This window comes from Phycodurus eques, chromosome 4 (assembly GCF_024500275.1).
Source record: "Phycodurus eques isolate BA_2022a chromosome 4, UOR_Pequ_1.1, whole genome shotgun sequence".
In the NCBI taxonomy this organism is placed as follows: Eukaryota; Metazoa; Chordata; class Actinopteri; order Syngnathiformes; family Syngnathidae; genus Phycodurus; species Phycodurus eques.
The window spans coordinates 26677365-26692277 of NC_084528.1; the positions used below are offsets into that span (position 1 = coordinate 26677365).

Below are 14913 nucleotides of genomic sequence, written 5' to 3' on the forward strand. Positions count from 1 at the left end.
AAAAATATATAATTTATTACTCATTACCATTTCGGCTTAGAATGATTTCACAATGCAAGAAATACCACAGTGAGCGGGAACTGATGATGTTTTTAAGAGACAAACTGGTGGTTTCCCAGAAGACATTTGAAACCAGACGCAGACATTTGAAACACACACACACACACACACACACACAAAGAGCAGAGTTATTATGGGTTCAGGACAAACATGCACCTCCCACCTATGGCCACAGAGTATCACAGTTGGGAAAGACTTCACCCTGAGCCCATCCTTAAAATGGGAGGGGGAAAAAAGCAAATACAAAAACCAAAATCTGAAAGTCAACAGCGTGATGTGGCAGAAGAAGACATCAACACTACGGATAAATACGATCAAGAAGGGACTTCTTTCAGGATAAATTGGTTTATTATTCTTATTATTTTTGGGGGAATCAGTGTTGACCATCAATAGCTCACCGCTGCGTTTGCTGGACTTTAGAAAAACTAGGCCAATGTCAAAAGAGGTGAAGCCAGTGAGCGTGTCTCTGCATCCTCTGGGAGGAGGAGCAGCGGTCACCTCAGAGCGGGAGGCCGTGTGCGTTTTTGGGACGGGAGATATGGGACGCTCCCTGGGCCAGCGCCTGCTGCAGACGGGCTACAAAGTCGTGTACGGCAGCCGCAGACCGCTCGGCTGCGGCCCTTTGCCTCATGGAGCTCAGGTAACGCACGTGCTCGCCGTGTTGGTTCTGAAGTTCCAAAAAAAAAAAAAAAATGTCTTCCTGGGAAAAAAAACAAACTAACACACCTTCAAAAAAAAGAAAAGAAAACCTTATCAGCTGAGTTAAACTTCCCAGATAATACCAGTGTTTTTCTATATTTCTGCTGCTTCAGAGTATTTTGTTTTCATCCTTTTTTACGTTGGTGAATAAAATAAGAGATGTGCATGGTTACATAATTTAGGGAAGTTAGAAACTGTGAGTATGAATACAAAAAACTTTCTCATAATTTGACTCAGTGTTTATATCCGTGGTTCTCTGCATGTCTCCTGCACAAAGGGCGTTTTGTTTTCATCCCATCTTTTTAGGAGTCAATATCACCATAAGTGTATGAGCTTGCTGACAGGGTGGACATGTTTGGCTAACGTTAGCATGTTTATGGGCATATGGTGGAAATTCAATTAGCGCCAATTACGTCAATGAGCTGACTGTGTACTGTTGAACAAATATATTGGGGAATTTTGATATCCATTGACATTTCACTAAAACAGAGCTTGAAAACATCCAACTGAACACGTAATATGATGAAAAGTATGAAAACCGGAGTGGAAATATTTATTCTGCAACAAGCAACAAACAACTCTCTGCTGTTTCAGCCTCCATTGAAGAATGTTACTGAAAACATCAGAGGGTTTCTTCCAGGGGCAGTTACCTCATAATGATCTGGCACACGTGCAAAATAATCAATAGTGATTATGAAACTAGAATAGGCAAGATGAAAATGCCTTTTTTTACATTTTTTTTTTTTCAAAATCAAATAACTTGTGGACAATTAGACCAAGGTAACATGTTTCGATTCAGTGTCATGGGAACCACTTATTATACACACACTGTAGTTAGCAGAGCAGTGTGTGCGACATGCCAACATTTTGTAAATCTAAAGCAAAAAAATGGTAGAAAGGAAAGAAACACATTTTAAGCGACTCATCATTGTACTGGTATGTGTGCAAATGTTTGGCCATTTATTATAAGACCTCAGAGTTTCATTATTCTGTTATATTTTCACGATCGCTGAATGATTCTGATGAAGACACCGAAGGGACTTTGTAGCAAAATGATGTGCGTGAATGAGTCATGTACATTCTGGAAAGTTGGAAACTTTGTGGGTACTAACTGGAACTACAGAATACAACATTCTGGTTATTTTACCTGTTCAGTGGCCATGTTTCATACAAATATCATTTTAAAATAATATCATTTTGTTGATTATGACAAAACAAAATGTTCTTTTCCATTTGTATAGAATAGTCTGTGGGCCATTTCACCGAATTGGTGCTAATTTCTTGTTTTTGTCCCACCCAAATATCTGATAATATTATAATACAAGAATAAAATAGAAGACAATAGAATTGAGCTTTATTGTCACTGTTACAGGAACAATGAAAATTAGTTAGGCATCTCACAATTTACAACGTTGAGGTAAAAAAAAAATAATAATAAAAGCACACAATTATCGTAAAAACGGAAACATTGGAAAATGTCTAATGCATATGTGTGTCTGTGTGTGTGTGTGTGTGTCACAGAAGCACTAATGAATGTGTGCTACCACGTGTTTTGTTGTGTGCTGTGTGCGCAACGTAGGCGATGAGCTACGCAGCCGCAGCCCAGTTGGCCGGCGTGGTCTTCGTATGCATACAAAGAGAACATTACAGCTTCATGGAGACACTCAGCTCACAACTGGACGGGAAGGTATTTATCTTGACTAATGTGCACACTGTGCTATTAATAAAAAAAAAAAAAAATCATCAACACGCTGATTGCAGAAATCGCTTTTTGTCGAATCCGTCTTCCAGCAATTACAGTCCAAATTGTCTCGTCATTAACATTATACAGCTACTTAATCAAGAGTCAATAGCAAACATTTTCATGCAATTTTTTTTGTTTCCAAGAAAACATTTAATTGAAAACAGGATTGTGCATAAAAGTCCCCAGAAAACATGAAAAACACTACAAGAATTGGACCTGGTAGGATAACCAATTTCTACTGCATCTCTTCCATTTCATTTCACTTTAGTTAGTGGTTAGTTGGGAAATACTGAAAGTTACTCCACACTTAACTGCATTGTCTTTTTTGTTTCTTTTGTTAATTTGACCAAGATGAGCTTTGTGTGCACGTGTAAACCCCACACAGCAGTGTACAGAAGAGTTAGGGTTAGGGTTTTAAAAGATGAGAAACTGGTCATATTGCGGTCACAGAATTTGAGGAAAGAAGTCACAATATTATTCGTTTGTGTAGTTTGGTGAGCTCTTGCTAATAATCAATCAGTTAAAAAAATAAATAACTCTTTGGTGGTAGGAGGTAAAGGATACTCCCAAGTAGGGATGTGCGAATCCCTTTTTTCCAGACAGATAACAGTACGAATATTCACTGCTGAGTACTCACCGCTACCAATACTAAGTTCCAATAGCCTCACTATCACTTGTGATACATCAAATTTCAATTAACACAATGACAGATGATTAGTAACAAAGACCTTCCTTTCTTTTTGACATGCAAAATGATTCGCCGATGTGCAAAATGATTCACCGATGTGTCAAACTGCCACAGTGTAGCGCCACCTACTGGCAAGGAGGACTTGCACGACGTCAGACGTTTTCTTTATGCCTCAAGTTCATCAGTGGTTGGCATCGGCAACCTTCACGAGTACCCGATACCTTCAAGTAAGGTCGATATCGACCCGATACCGATACCCGGCATCGGTACTCACCCATCCGTACTCTTGAGCAACCTCTGAACATTCTTTTTCCACTCTAGTGCTTTTTCCTCGTTAGTGTTACCTCATCTTAGTCTTTCCTTGTTTGTTTTTTGTTTGTTAGTTTTTTTACTCAGTCTCTCATCTATTTGATTATCTTCCACCCCACTTTTTGGTGCTAAGGTGCTGGTGGATGTCAGCAACAACCCTGAAAAGAATCTGTACCCGGAGGCCAATGCTGCATATTTGCAGAGGTAAGGGCCACTGAAGCATGCATCTTTAATATGCCTCATGTTTGAATCGCCAACAATGTTTGCTGTGCAGACTACTTCCCGGATGTCATGTGGTGAAAGCCTTTAACACCTTGTCGGCCTGGGCTCTTCAGAACGGACCCTCCGACGCTTGTAGACAGGTACAAACTACGGTCTACGTGCTTGAAGTTTCGAAAGCAGTAATGATTTGGTTTTTTTCCCTTATAAAGAGTATCAAAATTTACAACAAATTCATTTACTTCCACGTTTTTAAGATGGGGCGTTTTGAAATATTAAGCCTATCGATTTTGAGGGGAATTATTCAGTAATTTCAGCGCACTGCAGAGCTACGAGCCTTTGGCAAGAATCTGATGTGTTCCCTCAGTGGGGTGCTGACCAACAAGTTAAAAATAATGGAAAGAACCTCAGTCCAAATTATATTATTAACTCATTTTGAAGTTCGGATCAAACCATTTCCGAGCGACGGCGGCCAAATATGACGAGTCGGCCTTGTGTCTTTGCTGCGAGAGCCACGTCAGATGTATCCTTGAATCAATTAACTCAAAGTCACTCTTGGATCTGAGCGTCCCATCACACGTTTCGCTTTCTCGCTCTGTACTGCGAAACTGCAGCATATGTGGGTATTTTTTGTTTCATTCGGATCCGTTTGAACACTCCCAAAGGACCGCGAAGACCATATGTGTGTGTGCGTGTGTGTGTGCACGCGCACGTGTTTGTTGGTGTATTTGGAGCACCGTTGGCCGATTGTTGTTCATTTACTTGCAGTTTGCATTGCTGTACAATTGCACTGCATCACACTGAAAGCCCTTTCTAATGTTTTTTTGTAACTCTCATACCAACTAAGTAACTAATTACTAACTAACTTGTATAATGCGCCTCGCTGCAACCTACAACTAAAATATAATATGCTATATTTTTTATTTAATACTTCACTGATAGGGTCAGTTGAAATTGAGGTTTATTATTATCTTGGTCAAGGCTTGAGTTATTGCTCATGTGTTGGATCTCATTAGATCGAATGTTGCATTGAATATTTACATCTTGTTGATGTAATTGTAATAAGGTAGGTAAATCATCAAACTACGAATTATGCTGCTTTGAACTTATATGACATATTATATGATGATTGTTATGTTCCAAAACATTTCCCCCTGACTGTATTACTATGGTTATATTTTGGAATTATTTTTATTTTATTTTTTGTATGTTAATTTTTAATTTCACTGTATGCTTAGTGCGCAAGAAGGCTACTTCTTTAAATTCTCCTTATTCAGCGAGCTAAATATTGAGTTTTGTTTTCCCAATATAGCGACAGTATTATTGCATTGTGTCTTGTTTACGACAAAAGAGAAAAGGGAGAGAACGAGAGCCACAGTGACAAGAAAAAAAAGTAAAATGCTGTAATCTTATTACAATAAAGTCATATTTGCCCTAAAATAAAGGTAGTTTGTTCCTATGAAAAAGGCTCTAATTTTACTAGACTAAATAAAGTTCCTTTTATCTTATAGTTGCTCTTTATACAGTATTACAGGCATCAGCACTTTACAGTACGCACTTCTCTCTTTTGCACATGAGCGCCGAAGGATCGGTGTACATGTGTTTACTGCATTTATACTTGCATCAACCTGCCAAGGGAGTACAAATGGGGGGAAAGCCCAGGACTATAATTTGGCATATTAACATGAGAACATTCATTACGCACAGTCCCTTTTTAAATAAATATAATCAATAAAATAAAATGAGGGTTTTTTTTCGAGGAAAAAAGGCCCAATATTATGAGAATTAATAGTGTGAGTGTTTTATGAAAGGAAGCAGTTTGCAGTCTGCGTAAAGATAACAATGTCTCTCTCATATTTTAGTATAGGTTTTAAAAAGAAATAACAGCCTTAAAATAAACCTTTCGATCTTTTGCCGCATTAATATCAGATGATCAATATCAACACTTTGAAGCGACGTGTGTGAAGTTTGTAGGAAATATAGGCAGCGCTTGATTGCCTCGAATGGACGCACGTGACCTCGGTGTGGAAATTTAAAAATTCACTTGGCAAAAAGTGTGACTTTTTCCTAATTTCTCTTCCAGTCTTTTTTCCCCAAAAGAAAACACAACTTTATTCCCATAGGATGAAGAAATTTCTATAACTTTTCCTTTTTTTTGTGTGTCCTTTTTAGTGTCACCCTAATGTATATATTTGCCTATTTCTGGGATATTGCAGGTGTACGTGTGTGGCAACAGTGCGGAGGCAAAGCGGGCTGTCGCCGAGGTGGCCACCAAGATGGGCCTCACAGTTTTGGACAGGGGCTCTCTGTCGGCAGCCCAAGAGCTGGAGGACTCCCCCCTGCAGCTGTTCCCCGACTGGAGGCTGCCTCTCCAAATTGCCGTCGGCCTTACCGCCTTCTTCTTCTTTTACGAGCTCATCAGAGATGTCATCTACGCCTACGTGGTTCAGGGGAAAGACATCTCCTTCAGAATCATGGTGTCCCTGGCCAACAAGGTCCACATTTGATTGATTTTTTAAAAACGTTTAAAAGTAACCTTTGGGTGTAAATTCAAGCGGTTGTGTGCATTTTGTGTCTTTTAGGTGTGCCCCATTGTGTCGCTCATCATGTTGTCCTTGTGTTACCTGCCCGGCATTATAGCTGCCTTCCTTCAGATTTACAGGGGAACCAAGTACAGGTAAGACATCGGAAAAGGATGGCTGTCCTGTACTGACTTGTTTTAGTACATTGTTAATAAAAACACAAAATAGGACCGTACAGCTATGTATGTATATTGCTCTTCCAGGCGCTTCCCTGATTGGTTGGACCGCTGGATGCTGTGCAGGAAGCAGCTGGGACTGCTGGCTCTCGCCTTTGCCTTTCTACACGTACTCTACACACTTCTCATCCCAATGAGGTGCTTTACAGTAAACATCATTTATATTTTCAGGATACAGATTCGATGTTGCCGATTGTTTATTTTTATTGTACATTCAGGCTAGTGCATGTTTCTAACAATAAGATACTAGTAGTCGTTTTCATAAATAGTTAAATTCATGAGGTGGTGTGATAATAAGGTAATAAGGTGCAATAATGTAAATGTAAAAAAAAAAAAAAAAAAAAGCTGGACTGTATGTGCCACTGTGTAATTTGAACGTTCTGCAAAATAGTGATGTGCGGATCAATAATAAAGTATCAATGCCTCCAATATCAGATTTTTACACTCTAGAATCAATTTTCTAATCAAATTAGCGATACTTTTGATACTTCTGTCATTCGAGGGCTAATGCAGGGTATATTATTAACAGGAACACAGTGAAAAGTAACTATATTTGATTTCATTGAACATAGAGTATAAACACATAACTGTCATTCATATAACAAAAGATTTTAAAAGAACATCAATGGATGACTTGGAAAAATGTCAATGGAAAAATCTAGCTGGTATCAGTATTGGACCCAGCAAAGATTGATGGTATTATAGAACATGAAATTATTGCTTGTGCATTAGCAAGAATATTGAATGTCTTTTTTTATTTTTATTTTTTTAAAATTTTATTTTACAGGTATTATGTGAGATTCAAGAGTTGGGAATACATTATCACACTGGTAAGTTGCGTTTTTGAAGCTTGTGAAAAGAATATCAGGATATTCTTGCATCAGTATACAAAGCCCGGCCTTGTGTTTATTTCTCTCCCCCCGCCCCCGTGTTTAGATCAAGGAGAACCAAACGGTAAAGTTCGACACGACAGTGGGCTGGAGATCGGACTCTTACCTCTCTGTGGGCATTTTGGGATTTGGCCTGTACGTCCTGCTGGGAATAACATCCCTGCCTTCAGTTAGCAACGCTCTCAGCTGGAGGGAATTCAGCTACGTACAGGTAGTCACTTGACGCGTGTGCGCACTTTATTTGAATGTTTGTTGACTCTCAATACAAAGGTCCAGTGTGCCGTGTGTACTGACGCCGTGCGAGCGGCCGGGCAAAATCCCTGCACCTTGTTTACCAAAAACATTGGCAGTCATAACTGGAGGAATATGTCTGGGGATTTTTTTCCCCACCGAGGTTCAAGCTGTTACTTCGCTCAGCAGCTCCCCAACGGACTTCTCATTATGCAACGGTCTGCGCCTGCATATGCGCGACTGTATTTGTGTGTGTAGCCACGCAATGTCGGATTAGGCGTCTGTGAGTGCTACATTAGTGCAGTTGGAAGATTTCTTATGAAGCAAACAGCTCTCAAAGGCTAGCTTGTGTCACTTCATTATGCACACATTGACTCACAAATGAACCTTTTAAAGGTCACCGCCTGCACTTTCCAAACAGTGTAGTTGCGAGTTTCGATTTTTTTTTTTTTTTCCCGCTAAGCAAAAAAAATTGATTTTTTTTAAAGTACAGTTTATTTTACATCTTAGATTTTTCTTTTTAATTGACTGGGAAAAATGAGTTTACGGCCCCATTGTCAGGATCTGAGGTAGTTGGAGTCTGGCTTTTGTTCATCATTGTCATTGTCATCATTATGTTATTATTATTATTATTATTATTATTATTTCTCAAATCAGTTCTGTTAAGTCTGGTTTTATTGTTTTCTATTTTTATACGGCCCTTTCACGTTTTCTATATTTTTCCAAATAATTACATCATTACAATTCATTCTTCTTATTATAATTATTTGTTATTAATAATGATTATTTGTCTCTTTTTGTATTTTCGGCTGCTTTAGTTTAGTTAGTGCATGAATACATTTTTGTGATCTTTGTTTTGTTTTAACCCGCCTTTAGGGCCGCCTCGACGATGATGGGTTTTGCGTTCTTTTGTGATTTGATTTCAGCTGCCATCTCTGAAAGACTTGTGGGTGTTTGCCTGTTTATTGTGTCATTGTGTAAAGCACTGTGCCACAATTTCAGTATAAAAAAGCCTTATATACAGTTCAATTGGTTGATTGACAATCAGGCATTTTAGGCTAACTTATCAAACGATAAAGTGGCACAGCGGCTGTGCTCCACTTAAATTTGCGCTCACTTATTTAAAAAGAAAATAAAAAGTGAACGAGACAAACTGCTTCACACCTTTCCGTCGCCAACAGAGTTGGCAGTCGCTGAGTATGAAATACAGGCTACTAGTATATTGTTGGGGCATTTCAGACAAATTAGTATGACGCCAGCTTGGATCCAGCCTTGCACCTTGAAAAACTGTGAGCCACAACTAGCCTGATGATTCTCCAAATGCATCCATGCTGAAAATAATTAGAAAGGAACAGTTGGTATCCACTTTCAATTTGCCTGCTGGTAATATTTTCCAATGTGGTTGAAATAATAAAAAAAAAAATCTTCAATACCGACGCGTCGTACTGACATATCGCTGAGATTCACATGGTGTGGAAAATTAGAGAAACTACTGGACTTGCAAGAAAAGTGGTTACTTGCAGGACATACTAATTACCGACAGGTTAGATCATGTTAATGAGCTACGAACTAAGCACATTTTGTTGTATTATACTTCAATAATTCATGTTTCCACAAGTTCGGGAACACATTTATGTTTTTATCATACTTTCGACTTTGACTATGGGCCCTTTTTCTTCACAAAACCTGACTTGAGTTTTGAGTGGGGGGAAAATGAACAAACATTCCAATCTTCTTGGACTACTCTGTACCTTGGGGAATGGCAATAAATCTCCCGGAGTCTCTAAAAGTAAAAAAAAAAAAAAAAAAAACAATAGAACAATATATATTTTTTAAATTTTTAAAATTTTTGGTTCTTTACTCTGGGCTGTTTGGCCTTTTCCTACTTTGATCAACGTAAAATATAATCCGCCTCATTAAGTCATTCATAAATGTAAGTGGGTCATGTGAAGCTCATCTTCACATTCCACACACACTTTCTCTTTACTCCAGCGCAAATTCGAGTGGTAGTTTAAATGTTAATGTTATTCATCAAATGCAATTTAGAGGCAATACCTTATCCTCGGTCAGTGGCTTGGATCTACAAGTGCTTTGTCCGTGTGCAAGCTTGCGTGCGCGTGTATGTGCATGCATGTATGTGTCTGTGTGTGAGCAAAAGGTTAAAAGGCTGGTGCTTTACACTATAGCCCACTGATCTTATAATTCTGTGTTTGTGTGTGTGTTGATTACTCACTTTCTTGTTTTCCAGTCAAAGCTGGGCTACCTGACCTTATTCCTCTGTACCCTTCACACTTACTTGTACGGCTGGGACAGATTTCTGCGGCCCTCCACGTACAAGTGGTACACACCGCCAGGCTACTTGCTCAGTATGGTGGTGCCCTCCGTGGTGCTGGCGCTAAAGCTGCTGCTCCTCCTGCCTTGCGTGGATCGGACCGTCACCCGCATTCGTCGGGGCTGGGAGAGGACTGAACCTGGCGAGGAGAAAACATTTCTATTGTAGGAACGGCGTGCCGCAAAATAGACATATATAGAGGTTTGTTGGAATGAACGGGAATTAACATTGAAAACAGATTGAGCAGCTGGCAACTTTGTCTTAGGGGCAAGTGGGGAAATGCCCCACCGTGTCCCGCAGATGGCGCTTGTGTGACTTGTTGCTTTTTCTCATGCAGTAGTGATTCAAATGTGAAATTAATGGACATAAAGGAAATCATAATCTCATTTTATAGCGCTGTTTTTCAAGTTTGTCAGTGTGATTTGGGATGATAATGTTCCTGCTGACTCTCTGCTTTGAGGGGCAGTGGGCCCCTCTTTGACGGAACCGCCAGAGTAAGCATGAATGTTATATGAACGTTAGAATATGTAGCAGCAGACTGTCGTGTTGTTTATTATTCCGCTCCCTGGTTCAGCAAGCATGAATGGACACTCTTGAAAGCAGCTACAAAAGCTAAAGGTGAATCCACAATATATTACAATGTCAGTCATTTACACTTTTATGGGGAATTTGTGCTCCTTGGTGAAGTCACCTTCTGGACTGGTCTTTGAAACGCTTTGTCTGCGGCTCAAGCAGAGAAGATCTTTTCAAAGCTCAAGTCAATGAAAAGCAACTTGAGGTCAAGCATGTCCCAAGAACTGGCGTCAGCATCATCAGCATCAACCACACAGTTGGTGAGCAGATAATACACAAGGACGTCACAATTTTGCATCATGGCCAGAAGGCAAAACTTTTGAATTAATTTAACAATGTAATTCTTAACAGAAAAAGGAAGAAAGCACACTGGGGGGGGGGGGGGGAAATCCAAAATTAGTGCAGTAAGGTTCCCTTAAGTTTTTTTTTTTTTCCATTTGTGCAATGCAAGATTGGTATGTTTTGTTTTTTGCTTTAGTTTGTTTCCTTAATTGTAATTATTCTTTGCTTTTCTGTGTTACTTATTATTAAAAGAAACTATAAAGTCCACTAAAGTGTGTTTGTCATTGGTGTGTGTTGGTGTTGGGTGGGGTCTCATGCAGGGTGCCCTTCAAGCTAGGACTGCCACTGCTTCTATAGATGCGCCCACTTTCTATAGTGCTTATCCTCATTAGGGTGAATTGGAGCCAATCCCAGCTGCCTTTGGGCGAGGGGCGGCGTGCGCCCTGGACTGGTCGCCAGCCAATTGCCGGTCACATTTGACAAAGAAGCATTCACACTAACGTTTACACATATAGAAAATTTGCAGGTCTTCAATTAACCTAATAAGAATGTTTTCGGAATGTGGGAGGAAGCTGCAAAAAAAATACAATATTTTAAAATAAATTTAAAAAACTCATTTCAAAGATTTGAACCCTGAATCTCAGAACTGTGAGGCAGATGAGCTAACCACATGCTGCCCTCATCGTCCAGGTTACTTTTGTAATTTTCATTTTAATTGTGGAGTTTTGTTATCAAACTTGTGCAGTGAACTTGGAGGAGAAATTTGAAGGAAAAAAACTGCAAATACTGTAGTTTTTTAGTAAGTTGCCTAGTGGTTGGTGTCTGAACAATATTTTTCCTGTTTAAACTGCCAATGGTTGAATGACGCATCCAACTGCTCACTTATTTTATGAACATATTTTATTAAAATTGCATCTACTTATCAGTTCAGATACAGCCTAAGTTGCAATGGAGCAAGTAAAAAAAAAAAATATATAATAATAATAATAAAGTGCATTGTCTATCTGCGATTGGCTGGCAACCAGTTCAGGGTGTACCCCGCCTCCTGCCCGATGATAGCTGGGCTAGGCTCCAGCACGCCCGCGACCCTCGAGAGGAGAAGCGGCTCAGAAAATGGATGGATGGATGGATGGATGCATTGTCTATACCTGATGAGTCAAGTTTCAAGTGTACAGTTTCAGTGGGGAATACCCCACAGGGTTTTAGTTACTGCATTCTCTATTCAAACCATCAATTTCTCTATATTTACTATTAATCCACATTTCGTTAGCAAGATGTCTGCTAAAATACGGGTAAGTTGGTGGTAAACATCTTGGTGGACCAAACTTATCTTATGGTGGTGATCTACTTGTTTGTATTCAAGTCTATTGATTTATGCTCTCAGATTTGACTTCGCCGTTTGTTCTTCTGCTGTTCCCATATGAATTCAACCACTGTGAAATGAACTTCCAATTAAAATACATAGTGCTAGCACTGCACTGTCGTGTCTTTCTTTTTACCATGACTCCACAGCATCCTGTCCGTGAACTCAAATAAACTCCCTGCAGATTTGTGTGCGCGTCTGATCCGTCTCCAGAGTTCATCTGAAGTCTTTCTCCGGGAAACGTTTGCTCAGAGTTGCCAACTTCTTCTCCTTACTCGTTTTTTTTTTTTTTTTTAAAGACTTTTACAACATCTCATCCTATCATGGCGAGAGGAGCGTGTCAAGTGTTCCATCACAGGAGGACCCCAGGAAATATTATATTACATATGAGAGTATAGACGCACCAAGGTCTTGGCAAGCAAAGAAATTGAGGCAGGGGAGTGGTGGAGACGTTACTCTTAGTATAAGAGATCAAACTTCAATATATATGCACAGCAGGTGCATGCATTTGGTTCTTACGTGCATGAGTGCATTAATAGCCTAAGTTAGACGCATATATTCACCTGTGGGAGTGGAAACTAAATAGTGTGACAAGTGGAAAATATCAATGCAGTATCAAAGGGCGAAGTATGGAAATATTGATGACATCAGGAATAAAAAAATATATATTTATATTTAACTTTTTATTTGATTTTTTTAAAATTGTTCTATTGGAGAACATTGAGATTTAGAGTTAGGCAGCAGATAATTTGTTATTTGGTCTGTGTCTGTGAAGGAGCCTCATTGAAGATTTTTTTTTTTTAACTTATCATTTAAGAGATTCAGATCCAATGAATACTGTACATCACTTAGTAGAAGTGATTTTCGCTTTTGCTTTCATGCTACCGTCGTGAGCAATCTATCAGTACTTAACAGTCGTTAAAGTATTAAACTGTGTGTTTAAAGACCATGTCACGTGTATCCAGATATTTGTTTGTTGTGCATTTCCGAACGCACAGTATAAGAACTTAAACTGCTCAGTGACGCAATTGGGCGACTGGCATGTTAGCTTGCAAGCCTGTTAGCATGCCATTTACTTTTCTGGCGACTTTTTACTTTTACTCCTTACTTTTTCAACCCACGTATCTGTACTTTCTAATCATTACATTTTAAAAATTAGCTCTTTACTTTTAAAACCTAAAGTTAGCCACGACGCCGAAAAAACGGAAGTAAGCGAGTCGAGTAGCATTGTAGTGGGGCCAAAGCGTCGGCGCGTTCAACGTTTGTGGAAGGATTCCACGGTCGGAAAGCAAAATAACAAGGATTCCTGCGCATTGTGCTGCGTATGGTTTCACACACGTCCTACAATCACAACAGGTGAACTCTGAACTGTCTTTTATGAAACTATTTTACATTAGACAGATGAGTCCTCGGTGAATTCTTCATTACAGCGCATGATGTGTAGCTTTTACCCACAATGCAGCAGTTTATTTACTTTTTCGAGCAGGCCTTAGATAATCGTGTTATGTGTATCAGAGTTGTCTAGGTGTGTGAAATTTCAACACGAGTGGAAATTACAATATGTAAGACAGCTTGTTTCACAGTTTCTCTGTGCGTTATTAGATTTATCGCTTCCCAGGGCAATGTTTGAATCTCGTTTAAATCTCAACACACACACACAAACACACATATGCATAAAGATGGGATCAACATCAGTTCTTTGATAAAGAGAGGATAATACAAGAGTAGGGGAGGGTGTATGAGAGATTACAGATTGTGTGAGCAGATAATGCTATTAGATGCTGGATAACAAAGTTTTTTTTTTGCGTAAATGTTGTGCCAGGGGGCGGACGAGGATCTGATAACGACAGCTGCTCCATTCTCCTCACTTCCTACTTCTGCTTCTACGTTATCTGATTAACCTCCAATTCGTGTCACTCCACACCTGTCCACCAGCTGTCACTGCTGTGCACCCCACAGATCACCCAACGCTTGATCAAATCGCCTACTGATCCGACTCATCTACTCGTATCAGCACTTTTTATTACTTATTTATTTTATTACTCACATAATAGTTCCTTGAAAGTAGATTCACATTATCAGACAACCAGTAATGACGCCTGTTTTTGATGTAGGAATGCTGAATGATTTAGAAAGAAAGAAAATAACCATTCGTTTTCAGCTTCTTAAACACCTAACCTATAATTCCATTACAACAAGCTGGCAATTTTTTGACTTGAGTTCGTTGTCACATTTCTGTGGGGCCAATTATGTATGACTCGTGCACTCACTGTAGTTGTCTCGCCATGCTGCACTATTTGCATATACTGGCCACTCATGCCAGAGTAGCATCTGCTCCATTTGCACACTGATTGAGGAGTATCTGCAACATTTGCACAACCAACATCGTCCCAGATGATCGCACTACTCGTCACTTTAAACCGCATACACTCCTTGAAGTCTCGGCGCCCTTTGCACAATGGTCATTGCACCGGACTACTGCAATATTAGTCGTTCGAACTGCTCTAAGTGCTAGAGGACTCTGCATCTTTTTGCACAATTGTTTTTTGTCAATGTCTTTATGTCCCCAAAGTGTTCTGTAAATTGACTGTCTGTTTTACTAGAGCCGGAGACAAATTCCTTGTGTGTTTTGGACATACTTGGCAAATAAAGATGATTCTGATTCTGATTCTGATATTATGTCAAACAATATCACAGACCAGGCAAGGGCCATGTCAAATGAAAAGACTGACAGGATTTTGTTCCAAGTAAAATAATCAGGGCTG

The 14913-nt window shown here is 39.5% G+C and overlaps 1 protein-coding gene across 2 annotated transcripts; it reads left to right on the top strand.

Annotated features, from left to right (window-relative positions):
- Positions 1 to 247: 247 nt before the first annotated feature.
- Positions 248 to 12263, top strand: LOC133401657 (metalloreductase STEAP4-like). 2 transcript variants are annotated; one of them, XM_061674885.1, is made up of 10 exons: positions 248 to 700; positions 2339 to 2446; positions 3634 to 3704; positions 3775 to 3862; positions 5936 to 6214; positions 6302 to 6396; positions 6505 to 6615; positions 7265 to 7307; positions 7414 to 7578; positions 9847 to 12263. In XM_061674885.1, exons 1-10 carry the CDS (start codon positions 494 to 496, stop codon positions 10096 to 10098), a joined length of 1419 nt encoding a protein of 472 aa, XP_061530869.1. In that variant the 5' UTR covers positions 248 to 493; the 3' UTR covers positions 10099 to 12263. The 2 variants fall into 2 exon arrangements, with proteins under 2 accessions (XP_061530869.1, XP_061530870.1); XM_061674886.1 differs by having other exon boundaries at positions 614 to 700; positions 2281 to 2446.
- Positions 12264 to 14913: the final 2650 nt, after the last annotated feature.